This window comes from Lethenteron reissneri, chromosome 35, assembly GCF_015708825.2.
Source record: "Lethenteron reissneri isolate LAM-NWPU_2019-01 chromosome 35, ASM1570882v1, whole genome shotgun sequence".
Classification (NCBI taxonomy): Eukaryota; Metazoa; Chordata; class Hyperoartia; order Petromyzontiformes; family Petromyzontidae; genus Lethenteron; species Lethenteron reissneri.
The window spans coordinates 4,036,825-4,054,948 of record NC_083813.1 but is presented as its reverse complement, the minus strand read 5'-3'; the positions used below and the strand labels follow the sequence as shown (position 1 = coordinate 4,054,948).

The 18,124-nt window shown below is 50.5% G+C and overlaps 1 protein-coding gene across 1 annotated transcript in view; it reads left to right on the top strand.

Moving 5' to 3' along the window:
* LOC133350830 (chromodomain-helicase-DNA-binding protein 7-like) overlaps positions 1–17,805 on the top strand; it is a 164,753-nt gene extending 146,948 nt beyond the window's left edge. Inside the window, 14 exon segments of the mRNA XM_061565600.1 lie at positions 20–65; positions 1,416–2,118; positions 2,662–2,870; positions 6,247–6,725; positions 7,435–8,248; positions 9,148–9,776; positions 10,756–11,049; positions 11,051–11,224; positions 12,478–12,735; positions 13,203–13,391; positions 13,948–14,109; positions 14,757–14,897; positions 15,190–15,294; positions 16,119–17,805. Of these exon segments, the coding sequence (XP_061421584.1) occupies positions 20–65; positions 1,416–2,118; positions 2,662–2,870; positions 6,247–6,725; positions 7,435–8,248; positions 9,148–9,776; positions 10,756–11,049; positions 11,051–11,224; positions 12,478–12,735; positions 13,203–13,391; positions 13,948–14,109; positions 14,757–14,897; positions 15,190–15,294; positions 16,119–17,195 (5,280 nt within the window). The 3' untranslated portion in view covers positions 17,196–17,805.
* Positions 17,806–18,124: the final 319 nt, after the last annotated feature.

Here is an 18,124-nt window from a genome sequence, read left to right as displayed (position 1 = left end):
TTTTTTATTATCTTGACAGGATGATTCAATGTCTCCAGGGAGTTTACAGATTGACATTTCTGAAGGTAAGAAATGTGAAAATTCAATAGAAGCCTGAGGATCCTTTGATCCGTTCAACATCAATGCTTCCGTGATGAACAGTGAAACATACTTTTTGCATTCTTGCACAGCACGATCTGGTCATTGTATGTATAAATTGAGGCTCTCATTGCTTCAGTGCGGATTTTATATATTGATCAAAGCTTGCATGTCAGAATTGTTTATTTTTATTATTGATTTGTTTATTTTGGAGACTAGATCAATTATGCACTGCCGTGCCCATGGCTTGGAGCTGCAATTTAGTCTGGTGCAATTTTGTTTACTTGAAGTGGCCTGAAGAGTAAAAACCTATTACTATATTTTGCCACTGGTAAAGGAGGTCTCATAGTGTAAATGCTTTCCCCGAGCTCTCAATACTCTGATAGTGCGCTGTCTTTGAGTTGTACGCCTTTTGGCGTCATTGGTTCAACACCAATGGAGACTAGGCTCTAAGCAAAGCTGTCTCTGGTGTGGGCCAATCAACTTCAAGGACAGTGCATATCATCATTATCAGAGTTGTTTCTTTTTGTTTGCATTTTTTGACTGCTAGTGTTGTGGTTATTGCAAACATGATCCCTTGTATAAAGGTGTCAGTTTTTGTACCAGTTGAAAGGGTAAAAACCTACTACTATGTCCTAAAATCACTTAGTACACCCGCTCGTCCACCCCTGGCTTATCGCCGTCAATTAGCCAGGAGCCTTTGGTCATGCACTAATGGCTTTGGCTTACAACACATAATGAGGAAGACATCCGTAGAGGAGTAGAGGAGGGAAGACCTGTGTTTACATCCACCACCTGCGACCTTTATTGAAAAGAGTAAGGCCACCGTGTGATGGTGTCATTGTCTGAATTTGCCAAATTTGTTACCTGCAAATTACTCATTTTGTGATTACACATTGCAATCGTCACATCCTACTGAGTCGTGCTGCATAGGGACAGCTGCCAGGAGGGGTTCCCTTTTGTACGGTTGAGATGAGATGTGATGTAAGGTGCCATAAGATTCTGAGGTTATTTTAAGTGCTTTGTAAATGCTTTGATGATTATTACAACCTTACCTGGGTATGTTTGATGAAAACCACTTGAGAATTAAATTCCTTCCTCGGATAATGACATTTTGTCTCCTAGAATTCAGGGCAGCAATTTGTTCATGAAAGTTTGCACAAATTGATTTTTACCAATTGTACTCCATCTGTCCAGTAAGCATATGGCAAAGAATAACTGTGTCGCTTAAAAAAAAATGTAACGTACCAATCCGGACATCGCATCTCAATTTGCCGTCACGTGAACCCGGCAGCAAAGAAATCGTGCGAAGTGTCGCGAGCGTTTACCCTCCGCAGCCGCTGACCGCGCCGCCACTCTGTCCGTCCCTCAAGACCCTCACGGCGTCGGCGGCTCCGGCGCCGTCGAGATGGGCAAGCTGTACTGGCCCTCGGCGTCGGCGCTCACCGCCCGCCTGCGGCGCCTGGTGACCACCTACCAGCGCTGCTACAAGCAGCAGCAGCAGCGGCTGGAGGCGCAGGCGCGGGGAGGCCTGGTGGGGCAGCGCCGCCGCCGCCGTCGCCGCAACGACGAGCTGACGCTGCAGGCGGCGCCGCCCGCCACCGCCGCCTGCAGCCCCTTTGAGTCGCCGTTCCCCGGCGGCAGTTTGGAGTCGCATGGCCTTCATGGCCTCTCGCCCTCCCTCAGACACGGCTCCACCGCCGCCTCGGTCACCGCTCTGCCGGTGGTCGCGGGGGTGGCGTCGGCGGCGGCGTCGCCGTCGCTCACGCAGGGACCACCTGTGCAGCAGCAGCAGCTGCAGCAGCTACAGCTGCAACAGCTACAGCAGCATCTTCATCATCAACAACAGCAGCTGCAACATCAACAACAGCAGCAGCCGCAGCAGCAGCTGCAGCAGCAGGGCGAGGGTGTGCGAGGTGCGCTGGGCGGTGCGCTGCAGGGCGCCGGCGACTCGGGGCTGGTGTGGGGCAGTGGCGACGCTGCACAGCGCGAGGAGGCTTTCAGGGCGCGTGAGTTCGCCCGCCTCGAGAAGCGCCAGAGGTTTGTGCCGTCGGTCCGTCGGTCGGGGTCTATCCGTGAAGAGGGTTTCATGCGGTGGTCCATTTCTGGCTCTCCCCTTCGTGACTGGATCTCTTTTAGGTGACTCGCTGATTTGTGGGTGACTGACTGATTTGTCAGTGTCTTAATAATTTGTGGGTAATTTACATATTCACAGTTGACTTCCGGGTAAGAGATGTTTTAATGTGTACATGACTGGCTTGTTCACAAGTTGTGTTTAAGTGACCAGCCTTGTCCACAAGGAACTAACTGCACTCCACAGTTTACCGGCTCACTTATGTCCCACTTTTACCTTTGGGTGGCTGACTCATTCTCAACCTAGTGACTCATCCTCAACCTAGTGACTCATCCTCAACACAGCGACTCATGCTTAAGTGAGTAACTTGCTCAAAGGCGACTGAATGGTCCACAAGTGAACGACTTATCCGCGAGCCACCGACTAGTCCCTCGCGTTTCTGACGTATTATTTTCTAACCACACGCGACCCCTTTTCCTCCTGCGGACACGTGCCCCCGTTGTCCTCAGGTGGACACGGCGGGAGGAGGCCGACTTCTACCGCGTCGTCTCCACTTTCGGCGTCGAGTTCGACCCCCAGCGGCGGCGCTTCGACTGGACCCGCTTCCGCTCGTTCGCGCGCCTCGACAAGAAGACGGACGACAGCCTCACGCGTTACTTTCAGGCCTTCGTGGCCATGTGCCGCAAGGTCTGCCGCCTGCCGCCCTCCGACACAGAAGGTGGGTGGCGCCGCCGGCTCTCCCGTTGGTTCCAACGAGCGGCGTGAGGTGAGGTGGGGTGGTGGAGGGGGTGCACTGGCTGACGTTTTTACCGCCCTGGTTAACAGCCTTCAGCTGCGTGTTGTGTTCAATTACGGCGTTGGCTGCACGCCCGTTTGATTTAACAGGGCCTTATTGGCATTTTGCGTTCGATAGCACTCGGTGGCAGCCGCTCCTTCGTTAACGAGATTTGCGGCCGCTGCCCTTTCGTGTTACGGCTGTGGCTTCGTGCTGAGGCGGCCTCTGCTGATTTGCCCGGTGCGCTGATGTGTTTTGTTTGTTCGTGGGGAGCATTGCACATCCTTTGCAGCAGCAGCAGCTGGCTGCTTTTCCTTGGTATTCCTCCACCCAGTGGCCATGCAGCCCAGTTTATTTTAAAGCAGCTTCCTTTAATCGATCTCACCGTGCCTCATTATCAGTGTTGCTGGTGTCGTGCTGGCTTAAACTGCAGGCTGTACACGTCCAGTGACTTTACTTTTAGGAAATTAGAATTGTTTAAACGTTTTCAGGTTGGAACACTAAATTAGGTTGTGAAGACAAACGCTGACTTAAATGTTCACATTTGTTTTGACGCCCCCCTCCATAGGTAACAAGTCAGTAATGTTACGGGTGACTGTATGAGAACTAAACTTTTTGAATTATATTCTTACATTATGTGGTATTCAAATGGAGATGGTCAAATATTTATCCTGAGGGCTTGCATTTTTATCAAGTTAATGTTTCCCAAGAGAGACCTGTCTAACACATTCCTGCGGAGGGAGCTGGTAGTAACGTTGGGTTGCTCGGTCAATGGCCAGGGTCAACGGCGGCGTGGTGTATTCCGCAAATATTCCCAACTGTGAGGGCGGGCACAAGCCGGCTTGAGTAGGTTAAACGTTGAGTTTTATAAGGGCACCACGGGGTGACCAGCCCCTCCCCACCCAGCCCCGCCCCCACCCAGCCCCACCCTCCCCACCCAGCCCCTCCCCACCCTCCCCACCCAGCCCCTCCCCACCCAGCCCCTCCCCACCCTCCCCTCCCCACCCAGCCCCATTCTCCCCACCCAGCCCCTCCCCACCCTCCCCTCCCCACCCAGCCCCTCCCTCCCCACCCAGCCCCTCCCCACCCTCCCCTCTCCAGCCAGCCCCACCCCTCCCATTTTTGGATGCGCAACGGCCAGACGGACAGAATAATCCCCTGTGGGTTGGTGAAACCAGGAGGTTACTACCAGTATAACAATCGGTTGTCCCACAGCAAAAAACATCAATACGTTATAACTCCTGGTTTGTTTAACACGTAGGCTTTTGCGATGTATGGTATTCGGCACAACAGGAAAAATATTTTTAGAATCATGAACATATGAAGCAAGTGTGTTTGGTAGTTTATAAATGAATGCAAGGATTGAATTAGTCGGCTAACTATAACCAACCTTTTATTTTACCAGGTAAGGCCCACTGAGCTATTTAGCTCTTTTTCAGGAGTGACCTAGTCACAAACGATCGCTCAACAAAATGCCTTATCAAGTGGTAATTTATAGCAGCCAAATACTCTAAACGCATGTTTCTCAATGTGGTGAGAAAAACCGGAGGACCCGGAGAAAAATCCACAAGACTACGGGGAGAACATGCAAACTCCAAATATGCAGCAGGCGTCAGGGTCGCGATCGAACCCACAACCTCCTGTACACCAGGCGAGGCAGTTAACATCTCACCACCGCGGCACCCTCTGTTGCCGTTGACAGCCGTTCTGCACGCACGTAGACTCGCACAATGCGGATGGACGTGGTCGAGAGGCGGCGCTTTGCAGACCTTGGGTGGATCGGCTTCACTAGCAGCAACGCCACTGCCATACAGGCACAATGACAGCGCCCGTGTCGGTCCCATCAATTACTCTTGGCATTTATTATTCCCCATTGCAGCAACCGCCACTGCAGAGAAGAATAAATATCAGCCTCGTCACCGAGGTTACCACAGACCCCTCACATTACCGATTGAAGCGTGTTCAAACAAATCCACACGTGTTGCCGGTTGCGATCATATCAGTGCCCTCCTCTCTAGCGTACGACCTTGCCTTGACGGTCTCGCCCAACTTCCACCTCGTGCGTTTTTCACCATTTGTAAAACAATTTCATAGACGGTTGCATTTAGATGCTGTTATAAATACAAATGTAAGCAGCAGTTGTTGATTACGTCTCTGCACAAGCCGCAAACTGCCAGTGGAGGCGTTCCACCATTGGTTAGATTGTATTAACGTTTTGCATAACCAGCAGTCAATCTAAAATACGGATGCTGGTCACTCTGGGACAACAAATTTAAACCTGAAACTGAACAACAGTGAAAATTGCCTGCATTTAACTCTACAGAATTCTTAGTATATTCCACGACGGTCTATATGTAGCACTGCAGCCTTTTCTCATGAACTGGCCATGCCTTTAATCATTAACAAATCAGAGGCAGTGGGCGTCTGACCCTTGCCCTCCCAGCTTGCATAGACAGCTGGCCCAAAGATCTCACCTGATCCCAGCAGATGTAGGCGGGCAAGGATACTCACCGACCTACAAACTAAAAAATATATATTTTAGAAAAATAAAAAAGGAAAAAAATTTAACATTTTTATAAAATAACCAACGTATAAAAGGAAAATTATTGTTCTTATTTATTAAACAGTTCCTTGCCATTACATGGTATAAAAACTCCTGTAATGAAATTACTCCATCATGGCAAGCACATTGCACATTGCTATGATGGACCTATTTACACACTTCCAATTCTTAAACTTTTAGTTAGTTTCGTAAATGATTCTTAACATTTATTTATAATATTGTTTTTATGCTGAGTACCTGCTGCTGCTGTGTCCTTTGCAGCGCTTTGAGATCCTTAATGAAAAGCGCAATATAAATCAAATTAATATTGTTGCAGCTTTGAGCTCTCCAATGTGTGCTCTGTTTATGCCGGGTGTTGTTCGGCATCATGTCCGACTTTTCACTTAATTTCCTCAAAAGCTTCCAGCAGCAGGTGAAGCGAGAAGTCAGACATCTTGCCGAACAGCATGCATTACAACCCGAAAACACAACGGGGAGTTGGACAGTATGACCACGATGACCTATGCCAGGGGTTCGCACCCAAAATAACAAGATTTTTTTTCTTTATTCGGTTAAAAAAACGTATAATTTCAAGAGCCGCAATACGTGTGAATGCGAGACGATAATCCTTAGTAAATAACGTCACAAAGCAGTCCTTAAAGAGCCGCACGAGGCTGCAAATCTGCAGGTTGCCAAACCCTAATCTATGCAGCAGCATTTTAACATGGGCTTAACGTGGTGACGCTTTGCGGCGCGCGTGCGTGCATGCTGTCACAGACCCGCTGGAGCCAGGTCTGCTGGTGGAGCCCATCACGGAGGAGCGCGCCTCGCGCACGCTCTACCGCATCGAGTTGCTGCGCAAGGTGCGCCAGCAGGTGCTGCGCCACCCGCACCTGACGGAGCGACTGCGCTTGTGCCAGCCGTCGGTGGAACTGCCCAGCTGGTGGCAGTGCGGCGCGCACGACCGCGAGCTGCTCCTCTCGGCCGCCAAGCACGGCGTCAGCCGCACCGACTACCACATGCTCAACGACCCCGAGTTCTCCTTCCTGCGGATGCAGCACGAATGTATGACGACAGCGGTGACGACGGCAGGGTCGAGGGGCGTGGGCGACGTCGGTACGCACGGGGCGAGTCCGGACCTCCTCCTCGACGGCACCGACGGAAACGCGGCCACTACCGTCGCCGCGGCCGCCTCCCGGACCGGTCTTCACTTCCCCGATGTGGACGGCACACCCCTGCTGTCCTCTCAGCTCGAGGTGCCGCCCCAACCGTCGCAGTGCTACGGCGATATTGTCAGAGGGTGCAAATGTGCTGGAAAAATGTCTGCTTCTGTTACTTTCTCCAGAGTGAAGGTTATAGTGTTTTCTGTGATCGAGTTTGCTCCTAGATTTTATTGTTTTAGCTATATTTAGAAAATTAATTGCATTCAATACAACAGTCTAAATCCATAGATTATACATTTCTTAAACTGGAGCTTCATGTATTTTTTTACTTAAATAGTAATATAATCAAACGTCACATTGTCTTAGCTGCTCAAATTAATGTGGAGGGTTGTTGCTTATTTGCTCCGATAGCCCAGAGCCAGCGGTAGATATATATAGCACTTGCCTGCATCTGGGAACAGGACATCCACTGTTGACTTCCCACAGCGATGCTTCAGTTGATTTGTTGGCTTAAGCTCACATCCTTCTGATTATGATTCACGTAATGCAAAAACAGATAGTAGGCTAGGATGTCGAGTTTTTAACTTTCCAATACTTTGCACTCCTATTGTGTTGTTTTTTTGTTGTTGACACATTCTGACCCGGCCCTAATAGACATCTGTAAAAAAAATGCTTTATAGCTCATCGGATTCCTCCAGTATGAATAAATATTCTGGCTCCGACAACTGCCCGGCGGAGCTGGTTTGCGTGAGGAGCCACGCCTGAGCCGTGGCCCCGTTTGTCCCCCGCGTGCCGCGTGCAGGCGTGCGCGCAGCTCTCCCGCGCATCGCCTCCGCCGCCTCTACCACCGCCCTTCGAGGCGGACGCCCGCCTCCCCGCGCCCCTCTGCCTCGGCGTCGACTCCCGGCCTTCGACGCCACCGGGCTGCCCCGGCGCGGCGTCGCGCAGCTCCACGACGCCGCTGTCGGGCGCCACGACGCGCTGCAGCACGCCGCGCGAGCCCGACGAGCCCGACCTCCTGCTCAACCCCATGCAGGAGCTGCTGGGCGGCGCCGCGAGCCCCTCGTCGCAGGGCTCCGCCGAGCTGCCCCCCAGCCCCCTGCTGGGCCTGACGGGGGACGCCTTCCCACGGCTCTCGCTCTCGCGGGGACCCTCGCTTTCCTCGGATTCCGTTGTTGCCGCCGCGGCCGCCGCCGCCAAAGACTCCCGGGACTCGCCGTTCAAGCAGGAGGCGCTGGAGGATACGGTGGCGGCGCTGGAGGCGCCCCTTCGCGGGGTGGTGGCGGCGCACGACATCTTGTGCAAGCTGCAGCTGCCCGACCTGTGCCTCAAGACCGAGTCGTGGGACGTGGCCGAGCTCGGAGAAAAGATCCTCAAGTCGGAGCCGGAGAGCCCCGCTTCTCCCGCGTCGCCCGCCTCCGTCAAGGAGGAAGGGTCGCCGTGCGCCGGCCGGGGGAACGGCGGCGTCAAGGCTGAGCCCGGGGAGGAGGGGGCGGCGGTGGTGACGAAGGTCGAGGCGGACGATTGGGAAACCGTGGAGCCCGGCAAGGTCAAGAAGGAGGAGGATGGGGAGGAGAAGAAGGCGGCGAGGCTAAAATGTGAAGACGACGTGAAACGTAAGTTTGCGAACGAGGACCTGTGGCGTTGTTTGTGTTGGTGGAAAAGCGGCTTCAGCCATCGTTTTAAAGAAACAGCCGCCAAGTGGCCTCGTGTTTTCTACTCATTAGATGTGGGTTTTTCTCTTTGCCAATTTCTTTTTTTAAAGCAGCTTCCTCCAGAATGTGATTTTGGCTCTTGTTGTTTGACACCTTTGCCAAACACTTCTCCTTTTCCACCATTGCTGGATATGAGTAGTGGTTTGCAACTTAAAATATATCACAACGTTGAGTTTTAGACTGTGGCTCTTGAGTGCTTGAGAAATTAAGGTAGCCCCAAATGTATGTCTACATATATCTTATAAAATGTTATGAAATATCAGTACAGTTTAAATAAGGATTCGATTAAAGCTTCAAACCAAAACTTATTAATTATTTTAGCTGGCCATCACAATATCCTGTCTTTTATATAAAACATACTTGAGATATCATTGGGCTTTCTCTTGGTTAAGTAAATACATTATTACATCTAAATTGTCCATATAGTGCTGTACCAGAATCTCACTCATGAATTTAAATCCCAGTTGGGGTAAAACAAAATCCATCATCGTCATCATCCATCGATTCGCACCATTGTATGGGAAGATAAACAGTTGTCTGGCCTAGTCCATACCATCAGAGCACGCAATTTCCTTAACTGGCCCAGGACCACCAATGAGACCAGTGCATCTTAATACCTTAATATCTATTCAGACATGGAGACACATGCTCATACAGGTTCAACTACTACCAGTAGTCGAAGACAATTTGCAGTGTACTGCCTGGTAAAGGCATTAAAATGTAATATTGCCACCAGAAGGGGTAATTGCCTCCCTCTGCCTTCGTCTACTCATTCTTGCACTTGTTCCTCCCTCTTGCAGTCGACCCGGACGCATTCCACAGGCAGCTCAAAGACTACTGCAAGGACTTATACGCAGGCAAGGATGGCCTGCTGAAGGCTGCTGAACTCAAGAAGGAGTGCGCCGCGGACGTGCAACAGCCACAGGACCAGCAGAAGGAGGAGGCGGCGGTCGTGGGGGGGTCGGCCATGGAGGCGACGGCGCTCGCGCTGAAGATTGACCTCGGGGACGGTGCGTCGCGTACCTCTCTTGACGCTGGAGATGGCGCTCCCTCCGCGCTGTGCGCCGTGATGGATCGAGAGATCGGTGCTGCCCTCTGCCTTTACGGCGTTAGCGGCAGCAGCTCGCCCTGCCACAGCTGCCAAGATGCGGCAGGGCCAGGCTGCGGCAGCCAGAGCCACGGGGTGGAGATGGTGATGGGGGCTGCTGTGGCCGGCACCAGCTGCGATGGGAGCATGCAGAGCGTGGAAGAGGGGACATTAGGTGGGAGCAGCGAGGCGCTGGTTGCTACAACTGAGGCAGAGGTGACGGGAGACGGAGAAGTCGGCGGCAGTGCTGCTCCTGTTGCCAATTCTGTTGCGGCTTCTGTTGCAGCTGCGGTCGCTGCACCCACATCTGAGCGTCCTCGTGCTTCTCCACACTGGCCAAAGGTCAGCAGCTCAGATGCACCGCAGATCCTCCCACACGATTGACATGCACTGCCGAGGGTAGACCTACTCTGGTAGTTTGATTGTTTCCACGTGTGGAATGCCCACCCCCTCCAGCCATATCTGTGACTAGGACAGAGTCGATGTTTGTAAGTCAGGACTGAAAACTCACCGCACTTGGAGCACTAGGCCAATGCCTTGGTGCAATCTGTTCACCCTAATTGAGTGTCTTGGACATCATTTTTTGTTTCCTAATTTAGATTTGTATAGTATTTTGAACGTTTCACACGTACAGAGCTATGTGGTGTTTTGATTAAGGGAGCAGTATAATATATTTTTTAATTGTAGTATAAGCAGCCGTGGTACTATTACTCCTAGACTCGGTGGAGTAATTTGCAATGACGATGATGGCAACTAATATTATGAGCATTCAGTGTTCAAATGTTTTTCTTGATACTTTTGCACTTATACTTTTGGTCACATTTATTTTGCTAAAGACATCTTCACATTGTGTTCTCAACGTAATTATAAAGGTTTACATTCATCACCGTGAGTGCTTCTACCACCTCTCCTAACTCATGGTAATATTGTCCTAATGTTTTTCAGTTTGTAATATTAAATATATAACTATTTCACGACAGTTAAAAAGCTCTGCTTAGACTGGGTCAACTACTTTTTGCAAACTTTGTGATCAGTAAGCAAGAGTTGTACCAAACAGTTTTTTTGTTCAAGAGTCAGTTAATCCCTACTCATGCAAGCATTGAGCGTTTCACTTTTTTGTTACATCCCTAAGCCACTTTCTTTGATAGGCGCTGAACAATGTCTTAGACGACCACTGTTTTTTCCCCACAAATTAGTTCCGTTTTTGTTGTTTGTTAATAATTGATGGTTGCGTCACCCAGCCGCATTCGCATCTAACTGTTGCACTCGTAACACCCTTACCTTCCCCGCACTCTCTCCTCCCTCGCACCAAACCGGCCAGGACCGCATCATAATCAACCGCGTGGACCTCATTTGCCACGCCGTGCTCAAGGGCAAGTGGCCCAGTCGGCGGCGGCCACACTACGAGCTATACAGCTTGGCCAGTGCCATGGGGGTGACGGTATCCGCCAGCGGCACCACCGCCACCACTGTCACCACAGTCGCCACCGCCACCGTCTCAGCCACCACCGCTCCCGCAGCGGCCGCAGCGGTTGTTACAGCGGCAGCAACGCCCGCAGCGGAGCCCCAGTCGGTGTCCCGGACACTGCCGTTCCACCATCACCATCATCACCACTGGCGTCAGCGTCGCCACCGCCACAACCGCTGCCGCGACCACCGCCGTCGCCGCCGCCACTACGCTCCCGCCCCTATCCGCCGGGGCTTTCTCTGTGTCCCTCTCTCTGCAGGGCCTGGATCAGGTGCAGGGCAACAGCCAAGAGGAGAAGCAGTTTACAGTGAAAATTGTCACCGTACGTTCAGTTTCTCTGAACAGAAAACGATGCATAGTCACTAATGTATTTGTGCATCATCATGTATTACGGTGTTGTTTTTTTTTTCATTTATACTTTTTAAATGGAAAGTGAAAGTGAAACAAACAACAATGCATTTGTGGCTGATATTACTCTTGCACTTATATTTTTGTTTCCCCTCGTGGTTCCTGCTGCCTATGTGTTGGCTGTGACCTTTCACTATAAACTGCTTCTGCATGACATCATTGTGTAAACACGAGCACAGCGCCACCTTACCAAGGGTCAATTTATATTGCGTATGCATTATAAGATAGAAGAACATTTGACCTGCGTTCCTTGTGGGTGACCCAAATACACCAGCCCAGAACCCACACGTCCACTGTGTTTTTTACAAACAATGGGATAATTGAAGATTCATGTAGGGTGTTCACATTGCATCCAACTGGATCAAACGGTCAGACTAATTACGGTGTCTGGGCTAGTGATTTTGGTAAAATGGATTGTGATTGAGGCTAAACAATGCCCAATTAAGTCCTCACTGTGAGATGTTCCGATGGTTGCTCAGTCTCCATGCCATACTGCTTGCTTCATCATCAGCCCTTGCTTTTATGTTTTCATTTAGTGTTTTTATGATTATTTTGTCACTGCAATCAATGTCTTTAAAATAACAATTTGGTTTATTTCATATCTACTCGTGGTTCACAGATGTGTCCTGGCACAAAGAAACATACTCTTATATTTATTCCAGTGCTTTAAAAGTAGTGTTGCGGGATTACGCAGATTCAGTCGCTTGCGTGAGACACCCAATCTGCTGGACTACATGGTGGCCAAGAGATGTCAGTAGCGCAGTTGGGCTACTGATCTATCTATACTTTAGAGCTGTTATCTTGTTTTGTTTGTGGGTTTTCTTGGGTTCTTCGATTTACTCCCACTTGTAAAACATTAAAATGAAATTGGCCAAACATGGCCCTCCTGTGAAAGAGGCATGAGGTTCAGTTAGGCTCTCCTTGATTAATAGACAACAGTCAATTCTGAGTTTGCCTTTCCTCAAACGAGTGTCAGATCCTGAGCCATTGCTGGAAATTCCTACTTGCTGTCGTGTGGGATGTGGATATATGATAGACTATAACATGGGGCTGCCTTGTATAAAACCTGCTCACAACCTGCGGTGCTGGTTTATTGTTGGAACTGACAATGCTGAAGAGCCTTATCCCCTTCACTAACGCTACCAAAATTGCTGCAAACCTCCCCAGGAGGGCGGTCTCAAGATGACCTTCCAGAAGCAAAAGCGGCGACGGCGAAAGAAGGCGGAGATCGAGGCGGAAAGGGCGGCCAAGCGGCAGGCGCTCACGCTCGCGGCCGGCGCGGCCGCCCCCGTCCAGGAAATGGCCAAAGCTGCTACGGTGCAGCCCGGCTCAGACCGGAGCGATGCAGCCTACGCCTCGCTGGGGCCACGTGTCGCGCCGCCCAAGACGGCAGCATCGCTCGCCTTGTCCGCGGATGAGCTCAAGGTAAACGGCATTGCAGAGGCATGGGGTGGGGGGAGGAGATGAGGGGGGGGGGGGGCGTTGTTAGGTTTCGTCTCACCGTTGCTACGGGACGAAAGCAACAGTAAGTACGGTACTTTAAATCCAGATGTGAGAAGTTTGTAATTAAACTAAACTAAAAACTCAAACTTTTTTATTTTACCAGGTAAGGCCCACTGAGCTATATAGCTCTTTTTCAGAAGCGACTTGGAACTTTCTAGCAGGCAAATACTCTAAATGCATGCTTCTAAATGTGGAGGGAAAAACCGGAGGACCCGGAGAAAATTCACACGACTTCGGGGAGAACATGCAAACTCCAAATATACAAGTGTCAAGGTCAGGATCGAACCCCTGACCTCCTGTATACCAGGCGAGATAGTTAACATCTCGCCACCGTGGCACCCAATGCTTAATCAAAGTGAGTAGTGAGTTGACACTTTTGTGGGCCACAGGCACGCCTGGAAGCCGTGCTGCACACGGAGGCCTCGGGGGAGCCAACCCACGCATTCGGGCGGCTACTCAACGGGGCCGTGTCAGACCCCGGCGGAGGAACGCCCCCGTTCAAGAAACGCCGCGGCCGCAGGAAGAATGTGGAGGGAGTGGACTTGTCGTTCCTGGCCAAGAGGAAGCCGCCAGTACCGGTGAGGAGAGGAGTTTGCTCCTGCACCTACGGAGCCTCATCACCATCAAGGGCATAAGATTCCATTGAGGAATCGTGCATTATTTGCACTGTGTATGCCAGTGTCACAGGTATCGCCATGATACCAGATGTTTTGCTAAGATGCCAGAACTTGTCGCGCAAAACTTTAAAATTGAACTACTCGCTGTGTTAAGGAATCTCTTGCCATACAGGAAATTTAAAAGCATTGCAATTTGAGTTAATAGAATTTCATGGTTCACAATGCTCGGTGTAAAATGCTGAACCATATACCTCTGGCAGGGACCAATTCTTGAAAATTAGGTATTGCCTAAAACACATGGGTAGTATGTGTTCCCTAAGCGTCTGTGTGACTTTGTCTATGTGCTGTGTGCCCCTGTATGTCCCTATACCACTGTGTGCCCTTATTTCAATGTGTGCTAATGTGTGCCAACATGTGCTCTTGTATGCCCACGAGTTCCCACGTGTACCCCTGTGTGTCTCTGTGTGCCCCATGTGCTCATGCATGCACCCGGGTACCTCTATATCCTCCTGCGCAGGAGGCGGCAGTTGATCCAGCGATGGAGTCACACCGCGGTGCCGACCTGGATGGACGGGTATCCGCTTGCGGCCGTGTGGACGTTGCGCCGCGCAATGCGGAGCTCAGAGACTGGCCGCCCCAGCCCACGTGCCATCAGAACGTCGTGGCCTCCTACGTTCCCGTGAGCCTCACCCCTCACTCTTGTCATGCCACAGTGGGGTGGCCAAAGCCGTGTTCAGTCGGCCCAGCGGGCGTGGGGGATTATTGAATGTTCGAATGGCTGCGCCAGCTTTCTTATCGGCATGTTTCTTTGGGAGAGATGAGTTTTTCAATTTTTATAAGTACCGCAGCAAAGACCAGTCTGTCGGTATGTTATTAATTGATGACTCCATCAAAGACCATTCTGTAATTTTATTGTCTATATACTCGGTCAGAGTCGAGTTGATAATTGATTATTGTACCGAGGCCTTTTCAGACCTATCTGCCAGTAAATTTTTGCCCTCAAAATTCCATTGTAAAATTATCTGTCAGGCTATTGTCTTGAATCCCCATCAGACCATAAGTCTATTATCTAAAGAACTATATCAATAATTCTCCAGTGATGGGATGTTGAAGCAAAGTGAGTTGAACACATGCTTACTAGTGTCATGGGCATGGGATTCACCAGCCGTGAATAGCAACGACTGTTGAAATAGCAGCAGCAGCAGCGCAAATATAGTGGTGAGATTTTCCATCTGAGTCTGCATTACCTAATCCCGCACTGACTCTACTTTGCCCTCGCGTCCTGTTGGAATGCGTGCATCTCCCGTATTGTGCCTCCCCAACCAGGAACCGGGCGAGATGCTCCCCTTTCCCTTGCAAAAGCCCAAGCAGAAGCGACACCGCTGCCGGAACCCCAACAAGCTGGACGTGAACACGCTGACGGGCGAAGAGAGGGTGCCCGTTGTCAACAAGCGCACGGGGCGCAAGGTGCCCACTGACACACAGCGCGGCACCCATCACACGCTACACGCTACACGCAAAAGTCATTACACCAGTTATCACGTACGAGCCCTATCACACGTGACACAGCAGGCAAAGCCAACTGGACAGACAGCAGTCGAGACTCGCATGACACAGATCAGGCAAGGCACACGCGTGACGCAGACCAGGCAAGATGCACGTGACGCACAGCAGGGCAGACAGGTTCCACACAGGCTTTTAATGCCCGTTGGCACCACGTGCGTGTCATTGACGTAATTGTGCTTTCTCTTGTCTGCAGATGGGCGGTGCCATGGCTCCCCCGATGAAGGACCTACCCCGGTGGTTGGAAGAAAACCGGGACTTTGCTGTTTCACCCGACTGGGGGGACATTGTAAAGCAGTCTGTACGTCCAGCACCCACACAAATCCTGAAAGGCATCTAAATCTCCGCGCTTCACTCACTTCATCTCATTTCGTCTCGCGTTAAGCACTGCAAATCATCAGGCGGCTGAAGACTTCCCTTGCATGTCGAGCAAACCATTGCCCCATATTTACTAATGTGTGGATGAGCTATTCAGAATTCATCATAAAGGTTTTTGGGTTAGATCGCGTAAGAATCGTAACCCTCCACCACCCGACACAGCCAGTTGGCAAGGGATTTGTCACATAAGCAAAACGCCAATTAGTTATTACTTCAGCCCACCGGTGTGTTGGAGAGTAAATCGACAACATTTACAAACTTGAGTACGACGTGCTGCTTGGTTCTTTCGTTAAAGTCACGTAGATAGAAAATAAAGTGAATAAAAATATAAAAAACACTAATATAGACTGTACAGTCTACATTATAGACTGCCAGTACACTCACTCCGATTAAGAACCAGGCTACAGTCTCCATTAGTGGTTTTGTTTTTATTATTTTTTCTTTTTATTCACTTTATTTTTTATTATTTTCTATCTACGTGACTTTACCGAAAGAACCAAAGAATATTAAGTCAAACTTTGAGTACGACGTTTCGCTGGTAATTACATCCAGCATCATAGGACGATTTGCCAGAAAATCAGCAACAGAGGTATGACTGTCCAAGAAATCAACACCTTAACGGAATTCAAACTCTCACAAGCGCTTGTGAGTCTTAACCACAGAATGACCTGGCCAGACTTGCGGATAAGACTTGAGACGTGATATGACATTGCCAATGTCACTCCCTTTCTCCCTCTGTGCTCCCAGGGTTTCCTGCCGGAGAGCATGTTTGAGCGCATCCTCACAGGGCCCGTGGTGCGCGAGGAGGGTGCCTGCCGACGCGGCCGGCGGCCCAAGAGCGAGACCATGAAACTGGCAACCTCCGTGCCCGGTCCTGCTCCTGGCCCGGCGCCAAACGCTCGGCACAGTGCGGCTGCGGTGCCACACTCCGCCAATTCCACCTCCGCCGCCACCACTGCTCTCCTCTCTGGCTTGGACCTTGCGAGCCTGCAGGGCTTGCAGGGTCTGCAGATTGCTGGACTCGTGAGCTTCCCAGCTCCCGGGGTGCTGGCAGCGCCTGCGGAGCCCGCCGAGTCTAGCAAAGGCCACGGCGCCTCGCGACCGGCCATGCTGCTGCCGGGCATGCTGGGAATCCGCGGCCTGGTCAACAGTTCAGGTGCAGCATCCGGGGGCGCCGGTGGGAAGACGTCGAAGTTGCGAACAAAGGAAGAGCGGCGAAAGAAGGTGGCGACAAAAGCGGCAGTGACGTCGGTCTCTGCTGTAAATGCAGCAGCACCGAGTGGCAGCGCCGCGACATTCAACCCCTACCTTGTCCCTGGCGTGAGCATCGCCACCTCCTCCTCAGGGCACCATTACTCGACCCTGTTCCCCATCCTCGATGGCTTGGGCACGTCCACTGCCAGGGAGACGCAGAAGCCATCGGTGCACACAAACAGCCAGAGCGTAGGGTCACGCGCAAACAGGGAGGCCCGTGCGGCCAGGGCACGTGAAGTGGCCAGGCGAGCGGCGATGATGATGGAGGAGGGCGAGGTGGGCTTGCTCGATGCTGGCTCCATGCACGGCATTGTAGGCAATGAAGACGACAGCAGTAACAGCAGCAGTAGCAGCAACAGTAGTAGCAGCAGCAGCAACAGTAGTAGCAGCAGCAACAGCAACAGTAGCAGCAGCGGTAGCAGCAGTGATGGTGATGACAGCTCTTCTGACAGCAGCAGCAGCAGTGGCAGCAGCAGCAGTTCGGACAGAGGTGTCGAGAAAACGACTGGCAACTTCGTTGCCGTTAATGACATCTCATCATCCGAGTCGTCGGATTCGGACGACGAGTGAAAATCTGAGAGGAGCGAGCAGCGGCCCCCGTTCCAGCTTCTACTGTTTACACCTTCGTTGAGTTCTTCGTTGATTGAGCACACGCTTGGCTTTTGATGTTACCATGTAAAAAAAGGAATAAGAGTTATCATGAAACTTTTAAGAGACGCCCTCCCCTCACCTTCCTGAACTGCTTAGCCTGAGAGATATAAGACATTTATGGAGTCCTTCTGAATGTTCAATTCCTACGATACATTGTTTTATTTATTTTGGAGTTGCTAATGAATAATTTCATTTTTTTTGGTTGTTTTATTTTTGTTTGTTTCAGTCAATTTTGCTCATTCGGCTTGAAGGACATTTTACGTTTACCCGATCTTTAGAATGACAAGCTTGACGTATTTGATGTTGCCCGTACGAGGTTATGAGTACGACTTCGCTATCAGTGTGTTTGCAGAGCTTGTGTGCAGCCCAGAGAGCTGCAAGGCGTGGACATTTGGAGATGATCCCATTTAAAGCTAAACAGTGGAATCGTATTGTACATTTAATAATATGAAATAGAATTTACTGAGGGTGGGCATATCATAGTCTCTGCAAAAGTTTGGCAGTGTAAATAAAGAACTCTGTAAAGACACCATGTGTATTTGCTGTTTTATACCTTGAATATCAAATAACATTGGTTTTATTCACTTTCATTTCTACTTAATTTTGCTCTGCAAGGCTACGCCCAGTTTCCAGTGGGTGACCTGTTGTGTATTTTGATAAATATGGTTTATGAAGTGATGGGGTGGATCAGGGGTGTCGTGCATACATCAGGGCACTGGCTTTGTGAGTCAGCACTATTGCGATCCCAAATTCAAATCTGAAAAAGTATCTTTGATTTGCAAGTATACAAAGTTGGATAGTCTTAATTTGGTCATTAAAAGACTGAAAAAAAACATTTTTTGAGTTTT